Below are 25846 nucleotides of genomic sequence, written 5' to 3' on the forward strand. Positions count from 1 at the left end.
ACCTGAGGAACTGTGTCCTCTTTTGAAATCATCTTTCTGGTGGTGATAATCACCAAACCCAGTACTGTTTTTATTTTTTATAAAAATGTTAACTTCCTGTTGATTTTGCTATTTTTATTAAGAAGAAAACCTGGACTGGATTCGCGGATCCGGATCCGGATCTTCAAATAGTAAAATAAGTAGGAAGTTAACATTTTTATAAAAAAAAAAACAGTACTGGGTTCGGTGATGCTCTATATTGTCTGAATCAGCTTTGTTCGTGTTCGTTTACGTGCTAAAAGAGTGAGTTTAAGAGCTGTTTTACCGTACAATGTAAGTCAATGAGGAGCAAATTTTGAATTATCAATTTCTAATCAATGGAGCAATTATTTTTGATTTCTTGTCCACCTTTGGAGTTACATCATGGCAAGGTAATTACACAACCCAAACCTCTACCAAAGTGGTCTTACCCTTTAAAAGATTTTGTCCAATCTGTACGGTAGAGTATGTTAATACAATATAACTTATACAATTGGGGTGGTTGTATTTAGTCTCCCTGCTCTTATATTGAGACATTAAGATCAACGGTCATGTCTCACCTAGACATAGGATCTGACACAAATTTTGACCTGATGGTCAAACTCAAGATTCTATTTACCCCCCGAGCAAGCAGGCCAGCTCTATTAGCTCAATGGTAAAAAATTCAGCACTTGCGCAGAAAACTGGGTTCAAATCCGGTGTATCTGATTGATCTGCCTCACTCACTCTCATCCATCCCTGGCTGTGTCCTTGTTGCATCTTATTGAATGTTGACAACATCATTATATTGATATGTTGACACCGTATATAACACATACGTAAGCAAGTTAGTAAGTAAATAAGTAAGCATGATTGAACATGTACACTGTAAGGTTTCTGAGTATTAATTCAACTTTGAAAAAAAGAAAAATAACACTCAGGATTTCACTGTCTTAGTTGTTTGCTTTTTACTGTAGTTCCTCTTTCCATCAGAGGGTGGCAGCAGTGAGAGTCTGTGTCCCAGTCTGTGCTCAACATCTGCACAGCAACATCAGCCCATAGAAGACCAGATTCTCTCTCCCCCCTCAGGGCTTTGACGTCAACCTGGCACACTGAGCCATTGCTGTAGTGTGTGTGTGTGTGTGTGTGTGTGTGTGTGTGTGTGTGTGTGTGTGTGTGTGTGTGTGTGTGTGTGTGTGTGTGTGTGTGTGTGTGTGTGTGTGTGTGTGTGTGTGTGTTTTTGTGTGTGTGTGTACGCGTGTGCGTGCGTGTGTAAGGCGTGCACGCACACACGCACGCACGCTTGGATGTGTTACTTGAATAATCAATGTGCATTGTGACGGGCAAGCTTAGATAATGCAAATGTATAGTATACTGTATGTATGTCTTTCTTTGCTTGGTCACATGTGTGAAGTAGTACACACATATGTACATACACACACACACACACACACACATACACACACACTTAAAATCTTGCTACTTGTTGGTATACAAATATCCATGATAGTATAGATTCTTCTATCTTATCGATGACGTGAGAAGAAAGCATGCTGTACACACAGCTGAGCTTAGATTAGCATTTGCCTGACAATGAATAATGTATTTCACAACATGTCAAAGCATCTAAAAGTGTGTGCCCGCGTGGGTGGGTTAATTACAGGTGACAATTCCAATTGATAGGCGGGATCTCAATGGGCGGTACACAAACGTAACCGTGGGTGAGCTGACAGCTGATTGATTCGCTGGTTCGCTCATTAACAACCGTGGGTTTAAATAGGAGTCAGATCTCACTAGCAACCATCCTGGGTAGGCGTTTATTAATCCCCAGGGAAAGTCAGTTTCAGGATGGCTGCTCAGATGGTCATGATGAGTGCTTAGTGGAGATATTAATTGTGTTTATGTTGTTTGTTTAGTAGGGGTGCATCATCCTTTTAGTTCGCTCACAAGTTAGTTTGTGTTTTGCTTGAATTTTTATTTTAGGATTTTAGGATTTTAAGTTAGATGTCCTCTCAGCTCACCCTGAAGCTTGTTTATTTAGGAAAATACATTTAAAAATATTTTTTTGTAAGGTAATAAATCTATTTGTCCATTTGCAATCGGCATCTGGTTTTGGGAGGTAAGGATGGGAACTCACTCTCCTTTCAGTCTCCTCTTCATCACTTCTGAACGAGTGTAACACAACATAATTAGACAAAACAGTGTAGCCTATATACTGCGTGCCGTGCATACATCGAGTATGTTGTTTGGGCATGTCTGTGTTCATTATGTGACTATAAAAGTAGATTAAATGTGCAAATGTGAATGTGTGTGGTTGTCCGTGTAAGTGTTTGAGTAAGAGACTGTGAGAATTAGAAACTGAGAGAGTGGAATAAATAATAAAGTCGGAAGATTACTATAGTCTGGTTGCCCGCACTAATTACTGAGTGATTCAGTGAATGGGCGAGTGAGTGATCGATTCAGTGAGAGTGATTCAGTGAGTGTGCGATTGAGTGATTCAGGGAGTGACGGCCTGAATAATAAAATGTCTTCTCTGACCTTGGTAGAATCGTTCTGACCCGTCAGTAATGGCTTCTCCTCTGTGATGGCGATCTCCTGCATTTCGGTCGTCATGGTGTGTCACTTGTGGTGTCCTGCACAGATAGAAACAGAATATGTCACAGTTTCTGTAAGTACTGTACCCTGAAACATGTAATGTCCATGTTTTCTCTCTGTCCTCCACTCATAAACAGTTGAACCCTCACAGCACTTTATTGCACAGGCACACACCAGCGCCCAGTCCACACACACACATACTGGTGCGCACGCACACACACACACACACACACACACACACACACACACACACACACACACACACACACACACACACACACACACACACACACACACACACACACACACACACACACACACACACACACAGAGTGACTACATTTATAGCTGGTGTCCTCTGGGAACCTTCTATGTGTTGCGGGACCTTTTGAAAGTTAATTAGTTATTAGTGCCAGTAGCATACTTAAAAAGCCACAGAAGTACAAAGACATTATGGTACGGTAAAAGAGAGTGAACCCGGTGGCCATTATACAGTATTTATGAAAAGGAGAAAAGAAAGCGGTAGTTAGATGCATTATTCTAACTGGATGACTTTGAACATTTGAATCTGATTGAAATCATTAATGACCATGGACATTATGAATTGCAAATTAGAAACCCTTGTGCATTGAAAATCAGGCACAAAGATGATTATTTGAACCCGAGAGAGACCTTACTGTTACAAGCACACGATGCATCCAAACAAATTAGATACTCCATTACATGTCTCTCACATTTGCTGCGTTCTGCTACACGCTGAGAGCGCAATGGAGAGGATTCAGGCGGAAATGTACTCTTGAGAATCTCATTGAATCGTGTGAATCTTTCCCTGTACAGAGAAACTAGTTTACACCTGGCACACAAAGCAAACCCTCATTATCATGGTGGGAGAAAATGTCACACCCCCAAGTCTCCAATTATCCATACAATACGTGTCATCTACCGCTCACTAATCATAATCATCCATGTACGCATGTATTTTAGTCTGCAAAGCTTTTCACTACAGGCTCCTATAATTACAAAAAGATGCCGCTTTCCATTCCTCTCTAGCATATGGAGTTTCTTCTATCTTGTACAATCTTGGCATAGAATCCTTTCATGATTTTTACATTGAGGGCACCTTTGTATCCTTCCTATTAGATCTCAGCTAAATGGATTTGTCCGGAACACAACCTTCCAATTTACCTCCCAAAATGTAACCCCCCCCCCTTCTCTTCAGAATTTCTCATTGTTGGCTTTCAATTCATAATGGGAGCAAGATATAGGCGAGGAAATAAACCACATGAACCCTAGCGTCCTCATTTGCGACATGTTGTCGCAAGTGCATATTTCTTTGTGTGTGTGTGTGTGTGTGTGTGTGTGTGTGTGTGTGTGTGTGTGTGTGTGTGTGTGTGTGTGTGTGTGTGTGTGTGTGTGTGTGTGTGTGTGTGTGTGTGTGTGTGTGTGTGTGTGTGTGTGTGTGTGTGTGCGCGCGCGTGCGTGTGTGTGTGTGTTAGTCCCCCTAAGGCCATAAGGTACGGTCACACAACATACACTTCAGAAACAGATTCTGTGGGGGCAAAGGGGTGGAGCTTCCTGCTGCATTGCCTTGACGCCATTCACACGTCACATGACCAGGTGTTAACCAATAGGAACAAAGCGTGTAGTTGACCCCACTGGCAGGCTTTTTAATCCACTTTTAGTTTTCTTCCAGTGAGCCAACCACTCCAATGTAACTCAAACAAACTGCACACCAGCAAATCGGTATTCCGAATACTGCCCGTATTCCGCAAGAATGGGTAAGTGGCGCGTTTCATGCCTCGGCATGCGTTGGCTACTCCCCTTCTGATGCAGATGTGTGCAATAGACCTGAAGCCGTTTCTAAAAATGCCTTGTAAATCTGGAACTAAGTTTTCTCAAAAACCTCACATTTTTATTAAAACATTGAAAAAAAAACATTATCTTGCTATAGCAACAGCTAATGTGACAGAGAGGAGTTCCCGGCTTGAAAGGTATAACAACGTATAGGTGTTCCAGGTCTAAATGGGTTAAGCCCTGAACCCTCACAAGCTTAACTGACGTCACCTGGCAAGTGCTTGAGTGTGAGAGGCTCAGAATGGCTCAGAATGGTATAAATAGGAATGGGACCACACTTTGAAGGTGAGTCCTTCATTCATGACTCTTTCCATGACTTTTAAAACTTTCATTGACCTTGATTTCACTAGTCTGTGGCTGTGCTTTAAAGTCTACGAGTGTTTGTTATTATTACTGTGTGGCTCCACGCGCTCACAACTCTTCGGTGATGGGACTCCTTATTCCTTTGGTGTGGCTTTCAGAACATAGAACCTAAATTACCTCAGTTGCACTGCCTACGAATTTGCTTATTTGCTTTATTGCAGTGCAATGAAAAAGCAAAATATCAGTGATGTTGCTTCTGTGAAACTCCGCCTCTGGTTTAATAATAATAATAATAAGTTGGTGGTTTGAGACTTTGAATGAGGCAAAGTACTCTAGTCCTGGAGCTACAAGCCTTAACCATAGATGAAATGTAATTCATGTAAATCAGAGTTAATGTAGAAATGCGGGGCGGGACAACAAGCCTTGTCTGGTCTTGTCTCACAATGAAGGTGAAGCTGACATTATTAGAAAAGTATGAGGTGAATGAGGGAAGGAGGTAGAGAGGTGAGTGAGTGGTAAATGGTAAATGGACTGCATTTGCAGTATATAGCCATAGAGTTAAAAAATAATAGAGAGGGCACCGGAAGAGGGACAGCGAGTGCATTTTCCGGCAGCGGAAGCTGCCGCGGAGCTGCCGGCAGGGGAGCGGCGGGATGCCGGTGGCGGAGCGGCAGGTACCGGGAGGCGGGGCGGCAGTTTCCTATGCCTAAACCTAACCCTAACCTCAGTAAAACTATGCCTAAACCTAACACTAACCCCTAACCCTAACCATAACCTCAGTAATATTTTATTACAAGGATTAGTAGGCTACAGTCCTACTGATTCCACGCTCCGCCGGCAGCTGCCGCTCCTCCGCCGGCAGCCCGCCGCTCCACCGCCAGCAGCCACCAGCAGTTCCGCGGCAGCTTCCGCTGCTGGAAAATGCACTCGCTCCTTCTGCACCGGAAATCCCCGCCCATCCACTTGCATTGAGTTGCTCACACACCCAGCACATACTCCTAAATCACCCCTTCCTCCGGGTTGTGAAATGTGACGGGCGGGCCCTATTTGGGGCTTCTATGACACGTTTGGCTTCATGGAGGTGACACGTTTTGCGTCACCTCCATGCGCAACCCCGTGCGCAAGCTCGTGCACATTAGCTTGTGATTTTTTTCTTTGTTTTTATTATGTTCATGTTTATTATGACACTTGCTTTGGCAATGTAAGCATATGTGTTTCATGAAAATGAAGCTCCTTTGAATTGAATTGACTGACTGACTGACTGACTGACTGACTGACTGACAGACTGACTGACTGACCTTACTCATATTATTGCAGCCATCTAAATGGGCAGTACTATTCACACCCTGACATTTAAACCAAATAATGTGTTGGGGACCTTTAGCGCACGCATGTGTGTGTGTGTGTGTGTGTGTGTGTGTGTGTGTGTGTGTGTGTGTGTGTGTGTGTGTGTGTGTGTGTGTGTGTGTGTGTGTGTGTGTGTGTGTGTGTGTGTGTGTGTGTGTGTGCGTGCGTGCGTGCGTGCGTGCGTGCGTGCGTGCGTGCGTGCGTGCGTGCGTGTACATTCATTGGGGGATGGACAGCAGCACCCGGGGCCCTGGGTCTCACTGAGTATCAAGCAGAAGTGACTAGTCACCCCAGCATCACTCTCCCCCAATACATGTCACTTCTTTCCTCTCTACACTGCAACGTCCTGACTGTTCATTTCACTCTGCGAGTGTACTGGTTACATACAGTATACTTTAGTGTACAGTCTCAGGGTTACAAATGGATACATAAAGTCCACTACACCTCTCTCTCTCTGTGTCTCTCTCTCTGTGTCTCTCTCTCTCTCTCTCTCTCTCTCTCTCTCTCTCTCTCTCTCTCTCTCTCTCTCTCTCTCTCTCTCTCTCTCTCTCTCTCTCTCTCTCTCTCTCTCTCTCTCTCTCTCTCTCTCTCTCTCTCTCTCTCTCTCTCTCTCTCTCTCTCTCTCTCTCTCTCTCTCTCTCTCTCTCTCTCTCTCTCAAATCCGTTTACATTCTCTGTGAATGAAACGAGTGTTGTGATTGGTCAAAAAATATAGCTTCTGGGGGGAAAAAATACATACGACGGAAGTCCCACCCCTATAGACACTCTCTACATTAGGTCGTGACCAGGCTTTTCTCCTCTGAGATGAGTAAAGGCTGGGAACGAGGTTAAATATGAAGTATGTTATCTCTCTCCCCCTGGTGACCAGCAGCGTATTTCTGGACTGTGTCTTTGCCAATGACTTTGGTGGCCAGTCTGCCCACACTGCAATTAATATGGCTTCAATCCCCTGTCACGCACACACACATCCTGCAAATCAATGGTGCTCCGAGAAATGCAGCAGAGAGAGAACAGAAATGTATACTGGCCTCCACACACATTACACACACAGTCAAAAATAACATTTCAGCTAATATTACATTACACTGTACTGCACACCCTAATGGCGCATGCCCAAAACCATTCATTTTCAGAAACTGGAAAAAATAACCTGTGTTTCAATGAATCCAATGTACTGTAATTAATTAGTTGTTAATACGTTTCATTTATAAAACCCACATACAGACTTAACAACTTTAAACCTGGCATCCATATTTTGGGAATTTGATTATAGGCGAACATTTTCCACAGTACACTGCTGTGTGTTGCGAGTATATAATAGGGCATTCATTTATGAAAAATATAAAATATGAGATATGGAGTTTCAGCCGGACAGCTTGTCAAGAACAATTTTTGTTGCAGTGCCACTTCTTGATTGACAAATACATTTTTCAATTCAGCAACCTCCACAAAATCAAATATCACAATATCTTTACCAAATACCTCACTATCAATATTGTGACAATAATATCATATTGTGATAATCTCAACTTTCTTTTTTAATTGATCAAAAGTTGTTTAAAATAGCAAAACTAGCTAATCTAACAGTGTGACTGTACTGTAGGTCTTTCATGCAAAATGGGAATCTTGTTTTGAATACTACAATTTATTCAGTATAGTGGGCATGCCTACATCTTGCAAACAGTCGCCTGAATTGGCTATGAAACTACACCTTACAAGTTACAACAACAAGCAGTAATGTATACAAATATGTCAAATGCAGCAATGTATGCCACTGCAGTGATGAATGGTAATCTACTGTATCATGTACAGTACGCAAGTAAAGGGTGACTGCAAAAAGATATCGTTATACGTTGCATTAAGCAGCATCAAGCTCGCCCCTAATAATACTTAATTTCCACAGCTTCCTCTCTCTCACTTCCCCGCTCAATCTGTCTCTTGCACACTTCCTGCTGTAGCGCTCGTAATCTCCCTCCATCATCCACCTTTTTCTCTCTTTTTCCATCCCTCTCTCTAAAGTAATAATACAAAATAATATACACACACACACACACACACACACACACACACACACACACACACACGCACACAAGAACCGCTAACCTGCACGGAGAGAGGGAGAGAGATTGAGAGAGCAAGAAAATATAATATAATAAGAGATAAAGGATCTTCAAACTTTGTATTAATCCCCCTGAGGGAATGAGGCACACGGGTGGTGCAGTGGTAAAGTTACTGCCCACCACCACGGAGGTTGTGGGTTCGAATCCACCGTGGTGCATCCGGCTATGTTGAGCGTCTACACGAACACAATTGGCCCGTGTTCAGGGGAGGGATATCGGTCTTTGCACGTACTTCTACGGGCTGGGGCAGCACCTGTTAGTGAGGAGTGTTGGGCGGGAGGAGTAGAACGAAGGCTCTACGTCCTCCTGGTGGGGGCTCCTCACTGGTAGGTGAGTCAGTAGGATACGACAGCAGTGACAACACAGAAATGTGTGTGGGGAGGAGTCAATTGGTATAACGACTAAATTGGGGAGAAAAAGGGGTAAAAAATAATGGGCTACAAAAACAAAAAAAAAGGATCCCCCTGAGGGAAATTATTTTCTGGAAGCTAACAGAAAAACACAGTAACTTACAAACAAATACTTCAAAGCAGCTGATGTGGAATAATGATCTTACACATTCCCAACGGTAACAAGGTGAAAAAAAGCAAAAGAAACAAACTATGGAGCATTTAATAGTGGTATTGCCGAGGGGATGAACGATTAGAATGACGGTTGCAAGCAAGCAAATAAAACATAACAACGCCCTGACGGCAACAGAAAAACTTCACCTGCTACAACATGTCCCGGTCAGGAGAAGCCAAAATGCTTGCAACGTTCCAGAGGATTTGTGGGTTACAGAAAGAACTCGGGTCTCTTTGTAACCTTAGAATAGGTTTTGAAAACGGCTGTTATCTTTTAGACTGTGAAACCAGCAGATAAAACAAAAGCAACAAAAGATTGATTGAAAAAAATAACTTTTTGCGTGACACCATCGTAGGCGACTACCCAGTATAAAATAGGAAGTTGGTAATCAAAACTAGTATTCAACTATTTGTATGATGAGACAAGTATAGTAAGGATAATGGAAAAGGGATAAATGTGGTCAGTCGGGTCACAACGTCAAGCATCAACAGCTGCTTTACTGTCTCAGTTCCACCCCTGCCAGGGCAGGGGTGTCCCCCCTCCCCCAAGGCGTTTGGAGCAGAGCCCTTCATTTGTATTTGAAAGTTCATAAGAAGAATAAAGTTGGCATAACTATGGTCGGTGTCATGTAACAGGATTCCTAATTTAAACTTAGATGCATGAGCTTGTTGCTCAAAGAACGTTCCTGATTTTCAAATTAAAAACATGTTGTAGCATGAAGTTCCAAGCAGGCGCTAACCTAATCTCCTTTCAGTGCCGAGAATCTAAAAGATTGTGAGCAGAAAGCAGGGCTTTCTATATTATGTTTACAAAATGTTGTATTTTAAATGAAGCATACATTTTTCTCAGAATATAGTGCAAACTTAAAAAACATACAACATGTCAATCAGCTGTAGCATAGCTTGTGCCTTTCTTCTTAACATTTGAATATTTATATTTGATCATTTTAAAATGTTCTATTATCAATTACATGTTAAAAGGTAATTTGCCTCCCATGAATGTAACATTATATTTCATTTCATCAATGACCCCTACTTTTATATCTGAAGAATGTAAACAAATTGTCCTGGCCACACCTTTCTCACATATTACTTTTTCTTTGTGTGTATTACCTCAGCTCACCTTGCACCCCCCTTGCAGTACATTTGTGCCCCAGTAGGGGGCCTGCCCCACACTTTGGGAAACACATGCCTGTAGTAGACAGGCCAGACATTGAGGCAAGGAAAGCTCAGATGTGAGAGGAGGCCAGAGCAGATGAGGTGAAGTAAAGTGCAGCTGCCTCAGCTGCTGTTGCTGTACCATGAGGAGCAGAGGTAGGAGAACCAATAACAACAAGACAGCACACCGAGTAGCCTACTCATAGGGCAGGATGAGCTCTATGCAAAACACGTAATTTCACCTTCGCTGCCACAACTCCTTCCAAGGAGAAACATGCTCTCTTTCTTTCTTTCTTTCTTTCTTTCTTTCTTTCTTTCTTTTCTAAACATTATTTAATTTGGTCTTGCTCTCTCAGGTTGTCTGTTGCCAGGAAATGGCCTGGCAACAGACACATGCACAAATAGACACGCAAAGACACACACACACACACACACACACACACACACACACCCACACACACCCACACCCACACCCACACCCACACAGTACAAGCAGAATGACAAATAATCCACCACAAACAGTAGGCAGAAGTAGAACAGAGAGCACCGAGGTCACCTAAATCTAGAAAGTAAGCTGAAGGTTGAAATGCTAAGCAGCGCGAACGCTGCTTTGCTTTGGGATGTTGGAATGTCAAATTGTTCAAGGGTTGGGCACATGAGAGGGTGTAAGAATCCTTATGGGTCCAATTGTTACACTCCGAGTTAGATAAACACTCAAGATTTTGCAGAGTGAGCAGGACACAGTGGAAGCAAGGCAGGCAAGTAGAGGTCATCCAACATCAGATTAACCAATATATCGCATTTACCATATCGGGATCGGTGGCTAAGGATGCAAATAAGGTAGATTTTTCTCTTGCCAGTCATGGCAATCATGGCCGATCAGCTGAAATCCAGCCTGGACTGATTACCCACATGCGCACACAGGCAAACAAATACACATCCCCAAAAAAACACGTGCACACACAAACACACAACCCTTTTATATACACAGCAAAATCCTGTTAAGTTATCCATTTGTGACTCTGAGAATACAAATGAAACATTTGTTCAATCCTAGAGTTATATCAACACTGAGGATTTTGCCGTGTATGTATACACATACAGATAGATAGAACCCAGGTGTCCAACTCAAAGTGCTGCCTGTCTCCTGCTGTTCTATATCTCTGAGTGAAGCAGCTTTGAGCTCCACCGCTGTGCAGCTGGGCACCACGTCGTCATTTCTCTGAGTACAACACACAACAACGCACGGATCCACCCGAGGCCTGCATGACAGCTGTTTACTGGACCTAGAGGAACAGCATTCACTTTGATTTTCCTGGAATTGCATTTTGTGCAAATATTTATCATAGCACTGGTATATGAAGACTCCATTCAACACTGCACTGCAAGGAATACATAAATAAATACATCTGAAATGTTGTCCTGATGAAGGCCTAAACATAGAAAAATCTAATGAAGCATAGGATTTGTTTAGTTTTTTGCAGTACAGTGGTGCGTTTGTAACTTATTTTCACAAAGGCCATTTTTACGGCACTCTACAAGTTCACTACACACGTGTCACGCTGTGACGGGTATAGTGAGTTTGTAGATCAGCTTTTTTTTTCGGTGCGAGACACTATGCGCAACTCAATATAAATCAGGCTTTACTGTTTCTATCTCGAGCAGCCTGTGGCATTATTATTAGGCCATTATTGTACACAGTAAAATACCCAAGTGTTCATTTAACTCAGAGACCCTTTGAGACCATCAGAGTTAAATAAATACTGAGAACTTTGCAGGGGAAGTTCCTTGGCACCTGTTCCCTGCTGCAGCCAGCTTGGAGCCTGAAGGTTTGTTGCAAAGTTTGTTTACTACTGCCTGGGCCTTTTAGAGGAACATAAGACAGAATGAAAGCAAGAGAAGAAGGACGAGGAGGAATAGAACACATAACACCAGCAGCCATGGAGATGTAGAGAGGTGCCAAGGTTCTTGCTTGTTTTCTCACTGACTTTATCTCTCTCTCCTCCCTCCCTCTCTTTCTCTCCCCGTTTCTCTGTCTGTCTCTCTCTCTCTCTCTGTTTCTCTCTCTCTCTCTCTCTCTGAGGCGTAGATCACCATGACTCACTGAAAAAACACCCAGTTTGAAAAAGAAATAAATCAAAGAAGTCCGTATTCTCTCCCTTTGTGTCACCAGATCACGTTGAGAACCCCCTCCTCTATTCTACTCTCCAATCCTCAGTTAGTCCTCAGTCTCACTCACCACCCCGCCCGGGAACAATTTTCTCCTCGTTCTCAGAAAATTGCCTATTATCTCCCTCCATCGTGATGTCACCCTCCTCTCAGACAGTTTCTTTCTCTGTAGTTTCCCTCTGCAGAGGATTTTGTTCTCAAACGTGCCTCTATTTTCAAGTACCGAGTTCCTCTCGCTGCTGCTCAGACGCCAGGCTCATGGAATTGCTCTCTCTGTGCATGTGTTCTCTGTGAAAAACAGAACCGACCGTAGACAGTTTCAATAACCATTTTATATACTGCCTTCCATATACAGGACTGTAGCAGTCCAGCACCCCACCACACCGCACCTTATGGCCTTGCACAGCCTCACACGGCCCAGGCCAGCACCCAAAATATCTCCTGTTTCCATAGCACAATAGTAACCCCTCAAATCCACAGCTATGCGTAGCGTACTACAGTCATTGACCCTCCATGTAAGTACATACCGTAGGTGGAGACTGTCCCTTCTTGCCTAACAATATATTGTAGACAAGTGGCAAATTATCCTGTGTGCGCTAACGCAAATCACCTGTGCAGGCAGTACTCCAGCTATAGGTACGGTGTGAACCAAATGGACCCTTACAGGTCTGCAAACCCAGAGTGTAAAAATGAAACCAAATGGATGTTGTTAATAACTGTTTAAGTCATTGACAGAAAAACCAGTGCAATATATATATAAATAAAAACAAAAATCACAGCAAACTATATACATCCCCGTCCTGGGGAAGAGCAAATAAAGTCTTCACTTTAGTCTACCGAAACATCATGACCACGGCCAATCAGAAGCAAGCAGCGTTACACTTCACCGGTTTGGCCTGCCTTAGACCACCCGGGGAGTGGGGCCAAAATTGGCACCCTTTTAGACCCTTTTCAGCCCCACTGCACTGAGCCTTAGCATTAGCAGCCTCGGTTCCCAGACCGCTATGTCAGCCGTCCGGGCCACCCATCCATTTATTACAGTGAGTCTTTTCTCAAACTGTCCTGCATCAGCATGTCCAGGTTTTGCCAAAGAAAGAGTCAGGTAAGCCTCCGATTGCCTGAAGTCCGTGGTTGTTTCCCAAACACTGTGTCGGGAGCCATTTCTGGGTCGTGGACCGATTATTATGGGCCACGAGTTTTTCTGTTACAATCCTATAGTCTAGGGGAATAAAGGATCGTCACATACGGGTTGGAAAGTGAAGTCTGGTTTTTATTGACCATTTCTTTTCTTGTTAGAATTGCATGATTTGACAATGAATGAATGATTTGATATGATTTTCAACACTGAACTTTCATGATTTTAAACCTTTTAAATGGAGAAACATGATATATGGGGCAACTCAATAAATAATCAAAATCAATCTAAACTTAATCTTAGTTTTAGAAACTGTCTAACCAAACACACATAAGAATAAAAAGACAGACTTAATTCTATCTAACTACATTAAATTAATCTGATCAAAAGTTCAGTTACAAAAAGCTGGCACCCATACACCATTAACTACGTAACTTCAGATACTTGCACCAGCAAACCTAATGAAGGTTCAACTGAACAGAAGTAGGGTTAGCAAATGATAAACAGAACAAACAATCACATGGCAGGGGACAGCACTACTGCAGGTACTGTCAACATTGTCAGGTGTTTGGTGCTGCTAAGTAGGCAACCCTAACCAATCATAGGAAGGGCTGATGATTGGCATCCAGCACTCAGCAGATAAGCAGCACCTGGCATCGACCACACCCACTCACAGAACCACTCTCTGACACACACTCTACCATAGACATATAAAGGTAGACCCCTCCTTCGGCTCTGAGGCATTGGTATCACGGGGGCCATTTTAGCGTAGGAAAGCTTCCCTGAAGCTTCCGTGTGTGTCACAGAAGGGGGCGTACGGTAGGCCAATCAGAGGCAGGTGGGGGCGGGACAACTAGATTCTGACAGGTCTTAGAAAAGACACACTGTGATTGGCCAGTAGTCAACGCGCTGTGAGCGCTGTGATTGGCCAGTAGTCACTTTGAGTGTCCGTTTGCCTACGCGAAAATGGCGGCCGCAATACGATGAACTGCAGATGAACCAATGAACTGCAGAGGCCAATGAGGTATCTAGGTTTCTATATCTATGCACTCTACTGTCACACTCTGACACTCTTCCACAGACACACTAATCACACACGTAACATTTCCCACGAATCTTTATCATTATTTCATTTTATTTTTTTTCAAAAACAAAAAATATATAAATAAGAAATAATAGAATCCATAAAGAAATAGCTTAAAGAAATAGCTTAAATGGTGAAAATAGCCGATCTACAAGCTCACAACGCATTGAGCTTGTAGATCGGCTATTTTCACTATTAAATCCCTAACATTTTTCCCCCTGTATTTTTATGTTGATTTTTGAACTGTTTGGTTGCTACTACATATGTCTATGAAATTAATTCAAGGACCCCAACGGAAACAAGTCCGCAAGGACTTTTTTGGTCGGACCTTTTAGACAAAAGTATTATAAATGTAACTGTGTTGTTTTACATTCTTTTGCCTAATAAAAAATTCAATCAATCAATCAATCAACAACTTAGTTGTGCCCCAGATATAAGATATCTATTTAATAGTCTGGCTACAGTGAGATCAACAACATATACGATACTGCTCTGTGTGTGCAAATAAATAGGGGATCCATTCCATATAATTAATAGAATATGTACAAATACTATGTACTGTACAGTAGTACAGCATGTTTCCAACACGTGAGTGTCATATGTTAGTCCGACTGTGTGAGTGTATGAGAGTGCAGCATAAAAGTGCATTGATAATTTCTTTAACACAGTATTATATAGAGATGTACAGAGGACATTACTCTATCGCTTCGATTCAGTTCACAGTGTAGTATAGGCATACAGGCCATGCAAGCACACACACGCACGCACGCACGCACGCACGCACGCACGCACGCACGCACGCACGCACACACACACACACACACACACACACACACACACACACACACACACACACACACACACACACACACACACACACACACACACACACACACACACACACACACACACACACACACACACACACACACACACACACACAAGCCTCCTGACCATTAGCTTTTCTACACAATGCATGATAAAAATGGTATACTTCAATAATGCACAATATTAAGCTAAAACATTTACATGGTATGTTTTGGTATGAATTGTTAATTCAGTTACCTGTGAGCTGCCCAATCTCAGTAGTCTGCTACTGTTGGCCACTGAGCAGATATAGTTATAAACAGTGGGGAACCATTAAAATGTAATACCATTAAATCAGGGTCTCCAGTGTTTATGCGTGTCATCCCATTCCCACTGAGGGGGCACAGTCCCCCACACATTTATTTTTAGCGTTTTTAATTTGCATAATTTTAGTCATGGTGATTCGAATTAGCCTAAGTGACAGATTACGTTTTAGCTCATGACACGAATACTAAAGCTATCTCCGAGCTGACAGGTCTCTGATAAAAATATGTTTATTAGACTAGCGACAGCATGACTCCCATGCGGGAACTCGGACTCTATGACATCAGTCATTTATGACATATATGATTGCATGTATTTGGGCATGGTTTCAGCCCCATCCGAACACTGTTGACTTCCATGATAAAATTAAAGTTACATATTTCTAAAAAATATAAAACATGTGTAAAGCGATGTATAAACAATGGCCTACTGGTAGGATGCAGAATAAATATGGCGCTGAATGGTCCAGCGGTTGTCGAGATTAGCCCTATAGAGAGACAAACCAAATTGCAGACGTTGTGCCCTTTACAGAGCCACGCCATAATAATTGGGAATTACATCCCTACCGGTCTCATTGATGTTAAAAGATACAGAGTTAAGATATTAATGTGGAGGCTCAATCAAGTGTACTTAAAGGGGCTACACCATGAATTAAAAAAATATATATTATATATAAATATTGCCCCCTAATACGTTTTAAACAGGTTGTAAGCCTAAAAAACATCCAGATATTTTTTCTCACAATCTGACTGTCTGTCATTCCAAGCTTTTTCAGCTGCAATACCAAAACGTCCTATTGGGCAGGGGGGAGCTACTGAGCAATTCTGTCTGGCCATCATCAATGCAAAATCAGGGCAAGTGACATCACTTGCCCTGCCATTCTGAAATGGCCTGTTCAGACACGCCCATTCAGGAAATCCATGAAATGAGCATGAATGACTGAATGTTAAAAAAAAATATTTTTTTGGGTACAAGAGACACTGGGGAGCCCAAAAAATACTAAAAACCTAAAAAAAAATGAAATTCATGGTGTAGCCCCTTTAAGAACACTAAGACTCTCAGGGTAGTTAATACCCTCACAAAAACATGTAGTAATCCTGGTCGCTATACCGCCTCCCCCATGACAGCCGGGGCGCCTGATGGAGGGGAAGGGAACTGGTTCGAATAACGTGTTCCTTCCACGCGCTACGTCCAACCGGGGAAACTCCCCCCTGTCAGGTGACAAGAAGGTCAGTTGGCTCTCATGCATTGAAGGAGGCATGAGCTCGGCCCTGGCCTCCCTAGGCTGGTTGAGGGGAGTGTAGCACCCAGGATCACTTAGAAAATTGGCACCGGGTGAAAAATAAGGGTTACAAAAATTGTGGGATAAAAATTAAAAAAAGAACACTAAGAGATTCGTACAGTAATTCAAGTAAACTAGTTTTACCTTCAAGGACTCAGTTATCTGTACATGGTTTGATTGATTGATGTACTTTATTTAGTAAGACATGAGAACAACAGTACATGGAAGTACAAATTCACAATACGAGGTCTACTAAACTGGAAGACTCATAAAAGCACTGAGCTTGTTTCAAATGAGTTCCCCATGCACACAAATCATGGTGACATATAAGAGACAGACAGTTATACACAACTACTATAGAATGTCATACAATCAGTTTACAGGTTACTGGTATTATAACAATGATAATCGACTGGTTCTTTAGAACCGGACTCAAGAGCCACTCTGAAGGCCTAGCTGGGTTGTAAGGCCAGCTAGTCGTCCTGAATATGCAATCTGTGATTAACTGGGTTGTAAGGCCAGCCAATCTCCTGGTACTCGGGAGAGAGTTAAGCTGTCTCTCGGAATCGCTCTGAAATGTGCCTATCTGAGAGGTTTCGAGCCTCTTCTTATAATGCTGGCTTGCGGTCCTGACATCACTATGATGATGTCAGATAGTGTCAGACGTCTCCCTATATGGAGCTGCCGATGTTAGTTATGGCCAAATATGGGATCAAGACTTCAGCCCTGGACGTGATGGCTATGTCTATACATAGAGTTTCGGGGAAGGGTTCGCTGATGTCAGACTCCGTACAAATGGCACGTTTGGGTCTCTATGACGACTTTGCAGGTCTATTGTCTCCATCTATGGGGATCTCCATATATAGGCTATTGCTGGCAACTATGCCCTGAATGTTTCCTAAGTATGCCCTGAATGTTCGTAACAGGTATAAAGAGTGATAAATATGTACAAAAGAGGAAGGAGAGGGGGGGGGGGGTAGGTAAGGTGAGGACTTAGACAGGGGCCATTTTCCAATTGCAGCCTCCTGAAGGTGTATCTTTAGGGCAGTTTTGAAGGAGAGTAGGGTTTTACACTCCTTTACTCCTTTTGGTAGGGCGTTCCACATTTTTGAGGAATAGCATGAGAACGAGTTACTTCCCTTTGTTGAGCCAAAAAAGGGTTGGACAAGGTTTGTGGAGCTGCCTCTGGTATTGTGATCATGGACATCATTAACATTTTGGAAGTATTTTGACAAATACAGGGGGATCCCAATGTTGTGGTATATCTTGAAGACCAGGCCCATAGCAAGTTGCTGTACTCTGTCCTCAACCCTAAGCCATCCAATCCTATCAAAATGATCAGGGGTTAGATGGGTTTTGTAATTGAGGCCAAGAAGTAGCCTTACAAGTTTGTTTTGGGATGTTTGGAGCCTTGTTTTTAAGGCCTTGGAGGTGTTGTGATACCATGAAGTACATGCATAATCGTAATGACCTTGTATGAGGGCCACTGCAAGAGTCTTCAGGGTATTCTTACTGACTTTACGATCAATACTCCGCAAATAGCGTGTTTTTTTTGTGGACCGTTTTGATCGTTTTTTCAGCATTTTTGTCACCAGAGAGGTCAGCCTCCAAGATAGAGCCCAGGTAGGTAATTTCGTTTTTTCTTTTGATGATTTCATCACCCGCTTTGATCGTGAAGCTCTCTGCCTTTCTGAGGTTAGGAGTGGACCCAAAGAGGATGCATTCCGTTTTGCCCAGGTGTAATGAGAGCTTGTTGTCGGAGAGCCAGATGCAGATCTTGTTGAGTTCAGAGCTGAGAGTTTTCTCAACCTGCAGCCTGTCCCTGTCCGAGACTAGCAGGGCCGAGTCATCTGCGAACAGGAACAGGTCAAAATGAAGTCCCAATTAAGATGGCTGCCCGCTTATTATACAAATGAATGGTATTCAAAATGAGATACAGGTATGCACACGCAGAACAAATTGATGATTTGACTCACGAGGTTCAAACGGACATTAACAATAACGCATAGTTACATTAGCATCGTGTCAGAGAGAGAAAATTAAAGTTATGGGAAATAATTACATTAATAATTACAGCTGCAAACAAATCAGTCAGCTCCATATATGGGCACAAAAGGGGACATGCCCATATATGGGCATATACTGATGACATAAGGATCACCATATACAGTATCCTACTATCCTACTATAATTCTAGTAACCTCTGTGCGTGCGTTTGTAGTGGTGGTGGTGAAGCTACCCGGTTCTCCTCACTGGCTGGACCAATTGCTCTGATTTTTCACACAGCCATTGACCATTACCATCTGAACACAACTGTGAAGCCCGTTTTTCAATTTAATCAAATCCCAGCTTCTTATTAGCGTTTTTGTGTCAAAGAATGTCGTCCCATAGCTGCGACTGCCCAGCTATGGGACAAACTGCCTCCCGGGTTGCCAGATCATGTGCGCATATCCCCCCACGGATGCGCTGCGCCGACCGGGTATGGTCTAGTAGGCATAAAAGGGACAAGGACTGACAGGTACAGAGATCTCCACATATGGGTATATCAGTCAGATTGGAGGTGCAACGTAGGGTGTGAGGGCCCTAAATTGCAGATCTATCACAACGAATGACGACGTGTTGTGAGCTTATAGTTTGGCTATTTTCACTATTTTTCATACAACAAATTATCTGGAGCTTAAGTGGTTTCTATTTAAATAATCTGTGTGTGCATGGCGAAACCGGTTGCCAAAAACTCATTGGGATGAAACGCACAACCCACACCAACAAACATATTTTCCTCCCTCATGGACATACATTCTGGATTACATAACAGTGTGTTGTGGAACAAAATACCACTGACACTATTCCAGAACATTCCTCCCTAGCTCCTTAAACACTTAACACCCCTCGCATTAAACTCACTCTTAAAAGACACTCATTTGTGATGGGCTGCACACATTCTCGTGACACTTGACCACATTCAAAGCCCAAATTAGGAGGGCATCCCACACATTTAAAGCCCAAATTAGGAGGGCGTCAAAGGCATCAAAACGCAAATTGTCTCAGAGCAAGAAAGGTTCCAGCTGCAACAGAGATTTTTGCCCCAGGTTATAGGAAACCCTTTTGGGTGCCCAAATACACGCTTAGGAATACGAATGGAGTTTGGGCAACGCATTGTCTATAAATAGGGTGCTGTGTGGACGCGTGGGAACAGACAGGGCATTGTGTTGCCTGCCCTATCTGCGGCTGGCCCCAAGCCACCGGGCAGACGAGTGAGCAAACCCAGCACACACACATTGTGGCACAGACGCTAACCTATAAGGACTCTTACACAGTAGAGAAACCTCATACAGTAGCCAAGGGGCAGCCCTGCATGGGGAAGTCTCAGTAGGCCTGTATATAGTATGACATTGAAGATGTTTTGCTGTTGTTATTCAGAACTGTGACTCTCCATTTTAAATTCAATGTCCCCCTGTTTGATACTATTTTTATATCTTGGACCTCACCAGTTGCTGTGGTTCTCAATCTTTTTCATGTCAAGGACGCCCAAATTGATACGTATTTGGCCCCCATTTGAAAAGGTTTTGTGCCAGGGACCCACAGCAGAAAAGATTTGTGTTAAAAAAGAATCTAAATCATTCAAAAAGAAATTCAAAAATAGCAGATATACAAGCTTGCAGTGCCGCACAAAGTGGCGTGCTGTGAGCTTGTAGATCTGCTATTTTTGAATAGCCAACGTATAAATGGATAAAGTGGTTAAGATGATTGTGATGCTATGTTAACTACTTTTGCTGGGGACCCCCTGGAACCCCCCCAGGACCCCACTTTGAGAACCAATGATCTACACACGTGTGTTGTGTTGTGTTGTGTTGTGTTGTGTTGTGTTGTGTTGTTTTAGTTTATTTCTACATTCTCAAAGTTACAGACCTTTAATGGTTCATTTGGTTCCTAACTATCAATCTAGCTGGGGGGACCCTGGAACCTCCCCATGTTGAGAACCACTGCTTTAGAACTAACACACACACAGAGGAGGTATTTAGCTGAGCCGCACAGTGATGCAAAACTGTTAAAATGAGGCTGTCTGTTTGCCTCTTTATGTATGTCACTCAAGCCCCCAGAACCCAGTGGTTTCATTGAAGCCAAATGGACATGCTGGCCATTCATGGTATTGCAGCTATGGGGCCTCAACATGAACGAGCGAAAACGTTTCGACCAATGGGCTCGACTCACAAGCATGCGCACGAGCTTGCGCACAGGGCTGCGCGCTTCTGTGACGCAAAACACGTCACATCTGTGACGAATTGGGCCCATAATATGCCGCGCCCACCAAATGTCCAACCCGGAAGAAGGGGTGATTTAGGCCCATGCGCTGGGTGAGCAACTCAATGCAAGTGGATGGGAGGAGATTTCGGGTGCCCTCTCTATTATTTTTAACTCTATGATGTCACTCTGTCCGCTAATCTGTCCACAAGGGGGTGCAGCAACTCTGCACACCTCTGTGTCTTGTTTTCAATCTGTGCTTTTACACAATTGTGTCTCGATATGCACTAAAGTAAAATTGCAAAGTCCTGATATTCACAACCTAAGTCTGAGTGTACAGCTTGACAGCTCTGATAAAAAACGATTCCTCAGAAAACAGCCAGACCATGGAAAAGAGTCACCAAGCAAATCTTAACTTTTTTTGCAGCTGACCACTGTCCATGGTGCTATATCATGTACAAAGTGGCACACATCAAAGTCTGCATTAGTTTAACTCTGAGCATAAAACTGCACCTACTGTGTAAGGGTCCGTTTTACATTTGAAATTAACACAGAGGAAAGGGTCCTCCGTTATTTGAACATTGAGAGGTCGATTTGTACACATTTGGCTACACTTTGTAGACTAACAGTAGTATGCCACAACAGAATTTCATTGTACATACTATATGAGCATGTGACAAATAACACCGCTTGAATCTAGAATAATTGAGATTTTGCTGTGATATGTTATTTTCACTTATTTTAACTTACTTGTAAGTTAAAGCAGCACTATGTAACTTTCCTCTTGAACAGGGTTTCCTGCACAAGTGCTGAATGTTTACTTTGTAGTTCTGCTTATTCAGTATTGTTAGCAAAAAATCAGGATGTTAGATCTGACAACTTAGAACATATTGAACTGTCTACACACTCTACCAACACATTGCAGTAAACAAAGACAAACTATATTAAAAGGGGTCATGTGAGCGTCACAATCCAGAAAGAACCACACCTCTAGTGCTAGCTGCTTTATTATCTGACCAATGTTTGTTTGTGTCAACCTTCGTCTGGGACATTTCAAGGCCACAGCCCAAATGTTGGTCAAATACTTAAGTTCACTGCCTCTGTGTGCGGTTTCCGATTTGTTCTTCTTTTTTTTTGTGATTCAGTTTGTTCTGATGCCAGCACTTCATGAGACAACTTACAAAAAAAATTATACGACTTAAGTAGGCCTATCATAAAAGCTCTGATTCCCTCTTTGCTAACTGTAATATGTGCAAGTTGGGCATATTTATATCACATGATCAAACCAGTTCCCCTCCGATTCTTAAACTGAGAAAATTATGATTGTACTCTATTAGTCAATCTGTTGTATTAGTCTGTTGAATAAACTAGTATAGGTCAGTTTTATTTTATATTGTTTGACAATCTCAGCAGTGTGTTTAATGACTTTTTACAGGTATTTCCAGGCACATTTTGTTGCTGTGTCCAAAATGATTCACACACCATGTTTTTCTCTTTTGGTCCTTCCAAAGACTCGGACACACCACTATGCTAATTCCGCTAAATGAAGTGGAAACCTTCAATCTGCACAGTAAACAAACACTAAAGAGGCAATTACACCCACAGACCAAAGCATCATTGGGTTAACACACCATCAACACCATAACACCATCAACACCCTGGCACAGTCCTGGAGGACATATTAAATTACTTGGCATTTAGAAATGTCAAACACTGACTAGCTGGTCAAAATGCCTGCATTCACTACAAAGAAGAATATTCCGGCAGTCAAACCCCAAAACAACAAGAAGTGCAAATAACCAATTTCACACATTCTTCTATTTTATATTTTTATTATCTTAATTTGAGCTATTTGTCCGCTTTTTTTGTATCTCTACTCTTCCCTGCATCTGTGTTTCATACTGTGGTGATATGACAGTGGCTTTCCCTCAGGATCAATAAAGGTGATTATCTATCTACATTATCTATCAGTATAAAGATCTGTCTGCCTATCTATCTACATACATTGGACTCGAGAATGCATTCTACATCTGGTCACAGTTGAGTCAACATCTGGGTCATCCAAAACAACAACAGGTCTGCTGAAGATGATGTCTGACACAGTATGCATTATACACCTCCATCTACTGTAGGATTCCATACCTCTAGCTCTCTTTTTTTTAACACCAGCACTTATACGCAACTCTTTGGTGAGGTGAAATGCCTAGAGAATACTGCATATTGAGTTATTGCAGTAAGATAAAACAAAGATATATCAGTGGAGGAATTCAGATATTTGAGTGACTAAAATACAGATAGGGCAACAATAAGCAAGTGCATGGCTATAATATGTATTTGCATTTTTGCAAAATGGTTTCGGAACAACTCATTAGAGGACATGAACAAGTTACGACATCCTCTATCGCCTATAGGTGAAATAAAACCATCAGTGCACCTGTTACTTCAACTACCATTCCACACGACTGTACAGCAATCACCTGCCACCTAGCAAAGGCATATCGACATATAGTCAACACTCTGATGGGTTGGCAAACACTGTGGGAGTGAATGCTAATATTGGCAGAGCCAATACGGAAGGTGAGAGCATGACTGCGCTTGAATGCGCTTTCCTGGCAGACTCCGAGCATTTAAGCATCTGTGGAAGTGCTTAGCACATTTCCATGCTTCAGTGAATAGGACAACGTGCAATATGCAGGAGATGTGCAGTAAGGCCTTTTAGTCAAGGTGTTATGAAACATCACTCTGATGATGAACACCAGATAACATTTAAAAAACCGGGGGTATCATGGAAAACCTGGAGTGCTGCTTAGATCAGTGTTTCCTAAACAGTGGGTCGGGAGCGATATGTGGGTCCCGGACCCATTTTTATGGGTCGTGAGTAAATACCCCATTCTTTTTTGTTCCCTACATTTTGTGTATGATTTCAAACAATTTTCAAAAAAATCCCCACAATTTGTTTGGGGTCTCCAGCTTAACTATTTGGGAACCACTGGCTTAGATAAAGATATATTTGCATTTTCATAGTCTGTGTCAATGTAGAACCGAGTGTTTTTCTACTTTTGTATCATTTTCCCACTCATATTTGCTACTATATACTCACCAAACACTTGAATATGCACAGACTGTATCGGGCCATTAAAGAAAAAAAGAAAGAACTAGACTGCTTGTGTGCCAAGTCAATGAACGGTCATAGTAAAGTCACAGCATCTGATAAGCAAACGTGTTCCACAGCCCTACAGATGTTTGAGTTGGCTCTGCCTGTGTAGATGAAGTTCAGCCCCCACAGAGAAAGGTCACAGTTGCTCAGATGTGATGTATACAGTTTTCCCACCAACAATGACATTCAAAACAGCGTAGCAAATTAACACAGACAATATTATCAGTGACTGTGCAACAACTCAGTAATGGGGTCAGCCCAGTCAATAGTCACCACAGCAACAAAAGATGGGCAGCACAAAGACAATTAGACATGTGACCTCGCAGGAATCACATTCGGATCCAAAACAAACATGCCAATCATCTAAGCCATAAGTACTGTACCTCCTGCCAGCGTTGCAGGTTGCATTTCCTGTGTAACTCATTTGCTACAGCATATAGTGCAACACTGCTGTGCTAGGGTTAATATCATTCACAATTACATCAACATAGGGCTGTGCAAAATGTAGATTTTTTTTAATATATAGTTACATTTTCAGGTTTGTCATATCACAGGTTTACAGGTGTAGAAGAATGGGTGAAATTCTGTTCCATATTTATATCATCCATTAGTGTGACTATAATGTGTGTTTTTCTTTTTTAGACTGTGATAGATAATTTAATTGTCTTAATGAATGATAAAAAAAACAAGCAGTAAATATGTCTACTCAAAGAAAGATCTTTGAAACAACAGAGAATTTATGCAAAAAGTTAAAAATTACAGTTTCCCGTTTGATACACTTCCCTTTAGAATGAGGTCCAAAATATGCTGACCATAAACTAGATAATTAATCTCATGAGCAGATAGTGCATATATATTGATTGATTGATTAAAAATGCTCCATGTTTATCATGATACCGAATATTTTCCATATCGCCTGGCCCATATTTTTTTTTTTTACATTTTTCAAAATAATTTCATGAATAAACAAAATAAATCTAAGAAATTCCACAAATTAGAAACAAAATAACTTTTAAGAAGTAGTAAAAATAGCAGATCTACAAGCTCGTAAGTTTGTAGACCTGCCATTTTCACCAGTTTGGGTCCCAGGGAGACATAACATGTGTCTTTTGGGTCTCGAGCTAAAACGTTTGGGAACCTCTGGTCTAGTCATACTCTTTGCTTTATACATACTCTTGGCTTTATACATACTCTTTGCTTTATACATACTCTTTGCTTTATACTCTTTGTCAGTGCTTTGCTGCTGGACCGTGGACATTTGCTCAAAAGCTCAAACAGAAGCAGAGGCTGCAACTGAAACGCTCCCAGCCACCAGTTTAATGATGTCAACATTGTGATCCCCAGGGAGGCTACTAGTACTACAGGCTATATAGTGTGACCCAACACAAACACTCAGTGAGCTAGCAGCAGCATCAGGCCAGAGGGAAGCCATCCTCATCATCCTACTGTTTATTTATGGACTGGGAGAGATGCATGTGATGTGAATCCAAAAAACATCCACAATTCAATGGGTCTTACGCTTCAGAATCCTGCCTTAATCCAAATTACATTGTCAACACAGGAGGGGGTGAAAACAAAACCAGGATCAGCCACGGAACAAAAATAGTCCTGACAGGTGGTGGTGGTGGGGGATACACAGTCTAAGTCATCAAAATAATATCCATCACAATGACAAATGAATCTTGTGAGTCTGAGCTTGTTGTGTTGTT

The 25846-nt window shown here is 42.2% G+C and overlaps 1 protein-coding gene across 1 annotated transcript in view; it reads right to left on the reverse strand.

The window, feature by feature from the left end:
* ndrg2 (NDRG family member 2) overlaps positions 1–25846 on the reverse strand; it is a 43634-nt gene that overhangs the window by 13541 nt on the left and 4247 nt on the right. Inside the window, exon 2 of the mRNA XM_084042691.1 lies at positions 2536–2630. Within this exon, the coding sequence (XP_083898817.1) occupies positions 2536–2610 (75 nt within the window). The 5' untranslated portion in view covers positions 2611–2630. The remainder of the gene's footprint in view (positions 1–2535; positions 2631–25846) is intronic.

Source organism: Gymnoscopelus microlampas (genome assembly GCF_963454915.1).
Source record: "Gymnoscopelus microlampas genome assembly, chromosome: 19".
In the NCBI taxonomy this organism is placed as follows: domain Eukaryota; kingdom Metazoa; phylum Chordata; class Actinopteri; order Myctophiformes; family Myctophidae; genus Gymnoscopelus; species Gymnoscopelus microlampas.